Source organism: Drosophila gunungcola, chromosome 3R (genome assembly GCF_025200985.1).
Source record: "Drosophila gunungcola strain Sukarami chromosome 3R, Dgunungcola_SK_2, whole genome shotgun sequence".
Classification (NCBI taxonomy): Eukaryota; Metazoa; Arthropoda; class Insecta; order Diptera; family Drosophilidae; genus Drosophila; species Drosophila gunungcola.
Window position 1 is genome coordinate 928,261 of NC_069139.1, and position 10,345 is coordinate 938,605.

Sequence of the window (10,345 nt, forward strand, 5' to 3'; positions counted from 1 at the left end):
AATAAAACAATAACAAATCAAAACGGAAATTTTTGTAAATATAAAATCAGTTTTCGAAGTAAACATGTTATGATTTGTATATATACAAGCAGTTTTCCAAGTAAACATGTTATGATTTGATTAAAAAATTATAAAAATATTAAAATTATTTGCTAGAAATATTATATATAAGGACAAATTACCAATAATTTTGGAAGATGTATTTATGGAGTTTAATTGAAAAAGGAATGAAAATGATTTACTTAGACTTACCTTAGCAAATCAGTCTACTGTATGGAGCAAAATATTAATATTGGCATTTAGCTGGATTTGGCTGTGCTTTGATTAGTAAATGTAAGTGCACAATTAAAAATTTATTTTCAGGGTCAATGAAATATTTTTATTTGTTTCTGCGTATGTTTATCTTGCGATTTACTCTTGGGTTACAGTTACATATTTTTTTTTACTTTAACATATTTAACATTTACTCCATTCTGTGTACAGATAAAAACAGTTAAGGAGCGGAGTGGGAGGGGTGATGGCTTAGTTAGTTTAGCACTTAACACTTCTTAGCCTTTTTATAGTACAAGGAAGTATCTTAGATTTACACTCAACACGTCTTTATTTGGATCAACATAAAACAAAACGAGTCTATTTTGGACCAGATCTTAAACTACGCTTTGCTTAGAAGAACATTCAGCTGAACAGTTGGATATATTTGGAGTATTTGCATCTGTGCACATTGATATTGCTATGAATATATCTATATATAGGTATGTATTAACTATAGTCCATGAATTCAGAGAGAGAAAGACTTCCGGCGTTATGGCTTAAGAACTATAAAGCTATTTTTCAGTTATAGTAAAGTAGAGATTTGTCCTTCGTAACAATGCCCATAGATCAATGTAAACATAAACTAACTGCGGATTGGAGAGTTCTTAACCTATAGTCCTATATTGTTGGTGCTGCGCCAAGGACTTGAGAACATTTATCTATGTAAATACTTGCTTGTGTTTCGGTTGTACATTTTTATAGAGTTTACATTTTGGTGCAGTTGAGTTTGCTAGCAATTTGGTATTTGTTTACTGGTCAGTAGCCCTGTATAGAAGTTGACGAACCCAATTACATATATTTATTTATGTTACTCATATATCTTTATTATTTTGTTTTGGTTTTTCTTTGGTGCCTTGTGGTTAAGCTAATTTACGTTTACGGCTTAATTAAGTTGACCCAATAGTTGAGTGGTTTAGTTAGAATATTTGCCTTACAGTGTTTCGCTCGTCGATTTTTACAGTTCGAGAATTGTTGCCTTTAGATTTATATAGTTACACGAAAAAATTCAGCCTAAGAAACCATCACAAAGTAGAATAATAATAAATACACATTAACAAATTACATTTTCTTTACACAATAATACACAGCTACAAGGACTCACACAAACACACACATAGATGATTTTAAACATTTTTACAGGATAATCCACTGGCTGAAACGAGAAAACAATTTGCAGCGATTTTAGTGGTAATGTTTTGAGAACTGCAGACACAAAATGGGAAATATAAATACATTAATGTCGGTCACGAACTGCCCCTTTACCAATGAGGCTATTTTCTACACCGAGAAAAAGTTCGGTATTGTTAAAAAAACTAGCAATTGTTTTAAGTGCAAAAACGGCGTCGAACAATTTTAAAACATAGAACGCTTCATGCTAATTTTTCGTTACCTATTGTTACAAAAATCTTTTGTTTTACTTACTATAAATAAAGCTCTGATTTCGCTTTATAGAGAACAAAAACTTATTTGCAATAAGTAAAGCGATTTGTTATTTGTAATATTAAGTATTTGAAATTGGTTTTTACAATTTATTTTTTATTTTCTTAAATTTGTAACTCTATTTGCAACTTGTTTCATTATTAAAAATTGATCATATAAATTGAAGTTTATTCAAAACTTTTTGAATTATTATATTTTTTTCTTGGCCCTTAAACGTAAGTATTTAAAACATTTGAAGCTGATGTCGTTTGTTTTATTCCTCTGTATGAAAGGACCGTTTGGCTCCCGTGAGCACGCAATTCAATTTAACCCTTCACGCCCAATTACGCCGTAAAGCCGGTACCAGGATCGCAGCAATCGCAGGACTCGCAGGACACACGAGGTGGGAACAAGTGTCAATGTCAAAAGTTGGACTTTGGCCATGTGGAATCGTTACGGAACGAGAAACTTGGTTTGTTTTCCCACCGGACTCTTGTTTGTTATGCCAACTGCGTGCGGGTGAAGCGGTGTTTCCGCCACAAAACAGTCCAACTACAAAGGCGGAAACAACTTTTGATTGCCAAAAACTGGCCAACCTATGTCGGCTGCCTTTGTTGAGAAATTTTCTTAATTTCAATCACGTAAGCAATTCTCTTTCCCTTTTTCCTTCCCCACAAAAAGGAGTAAGTTTAAAGGTCTGCCAGAAAACGATTATTTAAAGCATTAGTGGAGTCAGTTTTATGGCTCCCTACAGTTTTGTTTTAGAGCCAGCTCTATCCATTTGCGGTTTGGCAAATTCGGTATTTCAATTTGGGTCAGGTGAAAAAACTTTTTAAATAAATATCTCGTTGTTTAAATATTATTACCAAAATGTTTGCTCAGCATTTCTCCATATGATTTTTGTCTAAATTCAACGCAATGTTAATTATGCTTTATTTTTATACCCTTGCAGAGGGTATTATAATATCAGTCAGAAGTTTGCAACGCAGTGAAGGAGACATTTCCGACCCTATAAAGTATATATATTCTTGATCAGCATCACTAGACGAGTCGATCTAGCCTTGTCCGTCTGTCCGTCCGTTTCTACGCAAACTAGTCTCTCAGTTTGAAAGCTATCTGCATGAAACTTTCCCAAAAGTTGTCTTTCTATTGCAGGTAGTATTAAGTCGGCTTGCCGAAGTTTGCTTTCTTTCTTGTTTTTTTTTTAATTTAAAAAAAAGCCTTCAAGAGTATTAGTGAAGACAAAATCAAATTAAAAAAAAAAAATAATAATAATTTATTTTTTAATTCATTTTGTTTTGGTTTTAAATACATTAAAATCAACTCAAGTAAATAAGGGTTTATCTTTGGCATGCAACCGGGAAATGAATAAATAAATCCACGGTGTCGAACAAATGGCAGGGCAGTTGATAGTTATTGCACATGCATGTTAACCCCGAACCACTGACAGCATTCCTTCCCCTCTTTTACCTTCTTTTCAGATCCTGCTGACACGCTAAGCAATTTAACAATTTTACAGACAATTAAACACCAACATCCATGAGTCCTTGGCTGTCCTTCGGCCTAGCTGTCATTGAATCGACTACGGCTTCGACGACAAAATGGCTTAAATGTACTTGCATCTCCTCCTCACACATATAAAATATCGATTAGTTTAATGTGCAGAAATAGCAGCAAGTGTATTCTTGGGGGTCATCCTGTTACGCCCCTTTTGCCTCCAACCACCGCCACCACCCGTCAACCGCATTTACATAGAATATACATATGGGAATTTTCAACAAATTGAATTAAAATTGTAAATATGTCATCCGAGTGGCTTGGTTCGAACTTTATGGCCCCACAAATCAAATGCACGAAGGTGGGCCGAATGTTGGCCATACGCCCCGTGGACACTCTCAGCAAAAAAATAAAGGAAAGTGGTGGGAAAAATGCCAACTTTGCACCCCCTTTGTGTCTGAAAAGTTTACGCCTTTGTGGCGAGCTGAATTTAAAAAAGAGAGCAAAACCGCCTGAAAGAAAATGCGTTGGGCTAAAAAACAGCAATAGCCAGGAAAAAATGCATCGGAAACTGGTCCATAAAAGTTACCAATACTGATGTTGCGGGCGTATCCAAGATTGCTTTGTTTTCCTTTTTCCACGCTTACTGTTCTCGCAGCAAATTGCATTCGATTGGATAAAAATCATAAAATCATAACGGATATGTGGAAATATATAATTTCTCAGGGAAATAAATATTTTCACTAGTGAGAAATATTGTAGTATTGTTGAGAACACAAGAATTGGTTTAAAAATGGTGTATTAGTAACAATCGTGGATTTAATGCATTTTGAATTTATATATTCATTTTTAAAAAACAATTTATCTTTTAAACATTAACGAAGCAATCAGAACAGGATTTTAATTATCAACACGATATTTTTTTTAAATAATTGTCTTAAATTGTGAATAGTATTCTTAATGAAATCATACAATTTATGAACTTTTATTTTTTTTTTCCATCTGTTATTAGAGTTTATAATTTAGCTCCGCTCGCAAGCTATAGCATTTGAAAATCTTCTAGCAGATGCAAAGAAGTGCAACAACTGGTACTCCGACTGCTCCTTACGCACTCCGATGCCAACTGTATAAACAACGATCCGGTTCAATTTGGTATGGTAAGCCCCGACTCAAATTAATTTGTTGTCGGCAGCATTTACAGCAAGTCGGGCGTGGCACAGTTGCAACTGTATGCAAATGAATGCCATCGAAGTCGTTGTGTTTGTCCAGGAACTATTTGCGGTGGAGAGGCAAGGCGAAAGTCAGTTAACGTTGTTATGCGTCTGCAGTTGAATGTTTGAATGTTTGCTATCATTCCAACTTTAATTGAAATTAGTGCCGAGTTTTCGATTAAGCCACGCCTCGAATGTTTACGCCTGCGAATGTTGGTCTGTTTGTGACAAGGACCAAGGTTTTTGGGATCTTGCTGCAGTTAAATTACTCGAGGGCTCATTCATGCCAAATGAATACCTGCCGGAACGGAATGTCCTGCATCCGAGTATCATTTATTAATAAACCCCTCGAGTTGGGGCAATAAAACTTTTTTTGCCTTGGAAAACTGGCTGTACAGTCGACAGTAATATAAATAGGAAAACTTTTATGTTGGCCGCCCTGAAAAACTAAGCAAGCTGGAAAAACTTTCGCCCCCACACAATTTTCCACCCTTCGGATTCTGTGTGAGGTGAGCAAAAAGAAATGGGATAATTCAATGAGGAGCGGGTTTCCTTTGACTGCCAAAAGTGAGCCAACATGTGACTAATTTATTTGGAATATGCAGGTCAACCCTTTTCAGTCATCATCAGTCTTATTACTATATAAGCGTTATTATGTCACACAATTTTCTTTCTTTTCTTTTCATTTCATATTCTGCCACCCTTATTTATTCGTCACAGAAAAGTCGCCTTGGGAGCTGTGAGTAGAAAAGAAGCCTTTGCCTCTGACATTTTGTCGTCGGCTCATCGCAATCATAATTTTCATATTTATGAATTTTAAATGAGACAGAGACCGGGTCTTCGGTCTTCGGTGTTCTCTCCCTGCAGCTGACAAACTTTGCACGACTGTCACTGACAATTTCAACTAAATGTTTAATAAGATGCCCCGGCCTTGAATGCCACGCCCAGTTGTCGCACAAGAGCTTAACGCCGTATTTAGTCGGGTAAATATTTATTTGATTGGTATTTTTCGCTATATCCGGATTTGTATGTTAGCTCACACAGCAAACGGAAATTGTGCGAGGTCGATGCCAGCACCGCGTTATTTCCATATTTCCCAATGATGCGGAAATGTAATGAAAAAATCGCTCTTTTTTGCTCCAATTTGCTTTTGAATTTGCTCCACTCAAAATACATATATATATCTGTCTGGTGAATGATAAATGATTCTGAAGACGAGCTGATGAGACGAAATGAAGGCTCATTAAATCTGCTTCAGTGTATCGCACAGCTGTATTAAAGAAAATATGGCCATTACCAAATCAAATAAAAATAGTTTTTAGTCCATAAATTATTAATATTTAACAAATCAACATTTGTTTATTTCTTAAGTATGCAATATTACTTTGAACGTAGCTGTAAAGGCAAGTAGCATTGCAATCGAAGGCGCTGCTCATTAAAAATAATTGCAACTCTGAAGTGGTTTTCTATGGCCAATGCATCCATCCCTTCACAGCAGTCCTTTAAAGTGAACCAACTTAAATAAGGAAAAGGCAGCCACCGCATCCCCCAAACAACTTCCCTTACAAAACAGGGCGGATGTAAAGAATAAATAAGACTAAATAGGAAAAATGAGAAAAATTATGAGCAAACGAAAAAAGAAAAAGGAGCGGAACGGAACGGAAACCGTACTGGATTACTTGGGTGCCTGTGCCTCCAAATCAGGCAACTTTTATGGGTATTTTGTACTTTATATTTCTGGCTCCAATGAATTTCAATGAGCGACAAGGGATCCACTAAAATGCTGGGATCTATTAAAAATGCTGGACCACATTTCGGGGCATTTAATTAGGGAATCGGAATCAGAATCGGATTTACCAGCGTGCAGACGTTGAGAACTAATCAATGTTAATCCATTTCTAACGAGGCATCGTCAGAGTTCCCGAATAACATACGCCCACTCTTCTGCCAGTTGAATGGCATCATCAAAATGCCTGCCAATTTTCAAGTCATCAAATTGCATGCCAACTTGTTGTTGCCGCTGGCATTTAACGATAATGTGCGCTATATCGAGGCCATAAGCAGAGATATGCTATATATAACTGAAGGATAGACAGATATACAATATGTGTTTGTGCACTTAAAACGCCAGTCTCAAATTTGGGGCAACCGAATTTTCCTGCATTTTTGTTTATCTGTGGCATGCTACTTAACTTGTATTCGAATACGTTTGTGAGGGCGTTTAATGCGATTTCTTTATCCTTTGTGACATTATATATTCAGTTTTGGAAAAAAATAGAAACGAGGGTAGCTAGAAACATTTGCAGTAAAGAAAGTAGCATCCTTAAAAATGAGTTAAGCAAAACTAAGTTAGCGGTTAGTGCGGGATGAAAATGATTACCTTTTAACTATGATTATTTAATTTCTCTAAGTCCATAATTTAATATTGCGTTTTAACTAAGAAATATAATCTAAATGTTTGGGGGCGCCACAGAAATCAATAGGGTTTGAAGCCTAGTTTAAATAGTGTGTAAGGGTGCGCAACAACATATTTGAAATCTAGAAGTCCTCAGAGTTTATTTAAAAAAACGACACCTTTTTAAGTGTTTTAGTGATATCTGAGGAACCTCAAAATGCAATTATTAAATCATAATAATCTAAGATTAAAATATTGATTTTATATTTTAAATTAAATGGTACCGTGTTCTTTGTTTAAAACCTCAATAAGCAATTTAGATTTTAAAACTGCCCGAGCAGTGCCATATTCTTTGGATTCCCAGTGCCTTGAGCTTGTTTGCCCGTTTGTTCATGTCAAATATTGGTTTTCAAAATGTGTGCTAAATTCTATGCACATCCCAGTTTCCCGATTAACCCGAATTTGCTCCTTTCTGCGGTATTTTTGGTTGAAATAGAACTCTGGCCAAAACTTTGTAAACAAATACACACACACATAGAATAAATGCCAGAGCGTCAGCTCAAGGACAAAGTGTGGGCTGGTCCGTGGGTCGGAAGAAGGGTTGGCAGGGGGCAGGGGGAGTGGCAGGAAGAAAGGCTTTTGCGCTTTCGCTGGATGTTGTGTTGACAAAATCCTTTCGAGTTCGAGAGTGAGATAAATATTTAACTATTTGGCATATTATGGCTTTTATATTGAGTTGTTTTGGACTTATCTAGTTTACTAGATAACTAGATAACTAGTTTACTGCCAAACGGATTGGGCCAAAACGGGTTGAAACTTGTCCTGACACAAAATATTCTTTATGGCTGGCATTAGAATTTGTCCAGATAAGGCTAATTTGTAAGAGTTGACATGAGATAATGCGAAATAAATTACGTGCACGGAGAATAACATTTGCAATTAAGTATTACTGGTATAAAAACTAGTAAGCTTTTAAGCTTAAATTGATTTCACGGTAAATCAGTTTAGTTTTATTTATTAAACTTAAAGAATAAATAGTTCCAAAGTCCCGAATTATTATACAGTGTAGTCACAAGATATGTAAATCATTCCTAAGGTGACTCGGCAAAGTGCTTTAAAAACTAGCTATTGAGCTAAAATTAATTTGATGGGATGTTTTTATTTATTGGGCATTGAGCTAATTTAATACAGAATTTGTTTGGCTGACATTCCTTTTGCAATAAGATAAACTTATTTCATTATTACTGTTAACTGTGTGATCTGGAGTAAAATATAAAATAAATAAATAAATAGTGCCAAAGTTCCGAATGATTGTTTCCCCAGTGTGGACACACGATATGTAAATCATATGTAAAGTGACTCGGCTAAGTGGTTGGGCTGCATGGGTTGGTTTGGCTTGAATGGTTGCAAATAGGAGAGCATTAACATAAATTACCTTGCACAACGATCCGACTTTCCTCGAGCTCCAGCCGCAGTGTGACAGCAGCAACAATCACACAATGTCAAGAACACACACTTGGGTTGCAGGACGCAGGATGCTGAATGCAGGTTGCAAGATGCGGGACGACAAACACAAAGGCATAGAAATGAAGTGGTTAAGTGGTCCAAGGACCTGCAGATTTAGATGCAGACATTCGGACAGATGGAGTCACGCACGCATTGGCAACTTTACAGGATGTTTCAGCAGCAGCAAGACGAGTCCTTGCACATTTCCTATGTGCCCCCGCCCCCGCCTCCGCCTCCGCCTCCGCCTCCGCTGGCGGACGAAGTACGTGACACGGCTGAGCCAATGGGCTTGGTACAGACAGCAGTCGGTGTTGTTGGCTGCAGCAGTGGCGAGTCTAAGCTCCCGTTCCCACCGCCTCCGCTCGTCAAGGAAATGCCTCCCAAAATGCTGCTCGTGGCACGCGTCAGGAACCAACATTCCATGGGCGTCGGCTTGCCCTTCATGATCACCGGTCCGCGGTACTCCAAGTGGAACGAGTCATCCTGGTTGATCGCCAGACAGAGGAGTCTGCAAAATCGGAAAGGATAGACCATAAGTTGCAAGACGGAAAAACGGTGACTTCACAAATAAATACATCTTCAATTACATCATAGCACATTAAACATAGCCCAAATCATTACCTCATGTTCTGCCCTTACCCCACAAGGAAAATCATCCTATGCAAAGTTTATCCAATCCCACCGAAGGTTTATACCAAAATATTTATTATTTAAATTAAAAGAAGACCTAATCATTATTAAAATAAAATACATGTAACTAAAACTATTATTTCAGTAATCAAACAAATTAAAAAAAAGCAAAAAATGCACTATGAAATCATATTATAGGATTGTGCTTTGAGAGGTAATAAATATAACTAAAAGTTCTTACAATATTTTTTGAAAGTGTTGTACGTGACAAGTTTGACTGTTAAAGTGCGGCCATAAATTTAAGTTACTGAGTTGCTATAATGCAACTCAGCTTTAATATCTCCCTGTGCTTCACTGCTATTTAAGTTTTAGATTGCATCGCAAGAAATTATGTAAATTCGCTTATTGTGCTTTTACTGCCGCACACGAAACGGAAATGGGAATAAAAATTTCGCCTGGCTTTTGTGCATTTCCATTTCCTCTTGGCGCCCAACCGCAGACAACACACATTGTTGCGTTTATTCGGGCCCATATATTTACGGCCAATACACCGCTGATTGCATACGCATTTAATTCAATTTATTCGCAACCTTTGCGGCATCGGATGGCCGGCATATAGACGCAATTGCATTGCCCTCTTAATTAGCGTCCAGGTGAGCTCTGATCAGGTGAAAATATTGCCGTGTTTCGTTGGATAACCAGCACAAATATCGCCCGTTTAATGGACTTGAGTTAATTACATGACACATCCGTATGCCCTCATATTTATTTGCATATGCGATTAAGGCGAAGGACTCGAAAAGTCTCTGTGCCAGAAATGATTATCCCAATCCCAACCGTCATCTCCGGATCTCTCTTTGTGCGTTCTGAATTAATGTTTATGGCAGTGCTTAAATATTTACCCAACGCTTAATTGTCAGCCCAAATATTAAACGTGCAAATATGGCGAATAATGGAATGATGGCCTGAATAATTTATGTGTAAATAGATATGTGCCGCATAAGCAAAAAGTAATTAGGAAAAGGGCATAGAAAAACATAAAAACAATGAGCACTATTATTATTTAAAATTTGAAATAAATTCGTGGCAACAGAGGAATTTACATTTTAATTGGAGTGGCTTGTTAAGTGCCAATTTGTGGGTTATGGCTTAAGTATAGAAAACCAATTGATTGTATTTATTTAAAGAGTTAAATTATTGATGTGAATTTTTTTTTACTTGAATTCGATTGAAAGGGGGATTTTACATTTCCGTCGAATCCTTTTTATAATTTACTCCACAATCGTTTTGTATAAAGTAAACAAGCAAAAGCAAACAATAAAAATTTAATGTTCACATAAATATAATTATAAATAAGCTCATGGTTATTAGAACC

General features: G+C 36.6%; 1 protein-coding gene across 2 annotated transcripts in view; it reads right to left on the reverse strand.

The window, feature by feature from the left end:
• Positions 1–364: 364 nt before the first annotated feature.
• The window catches only part of LOC128256704 (guanylate cyclase soluble subunit beta-1), a 61,683-nt gene continuing 51,702 nt past the window's right edge, over positions 365–10,345 (reverse strand). For both annotated transcript variants that reach the window (XM_052987243.1, XM_052987234.1), the window contains exons 17-18: positions 8,270–8,848; positions 365–1,465 (exon numbers count right to left, since the gene is read on the reverse strand). In XM_052987243.1, coding sequence (XP_052843203.1) covers positions 8,548–8,848 — 301 coding nt within the window. In that variant the 3' untranslated portion in view covers positions 365–1,465; positions 8,270–8,547. The remainder of the gene's footprint in view (positions 1,466–8,269; positions 8,849–10,345) is intronic.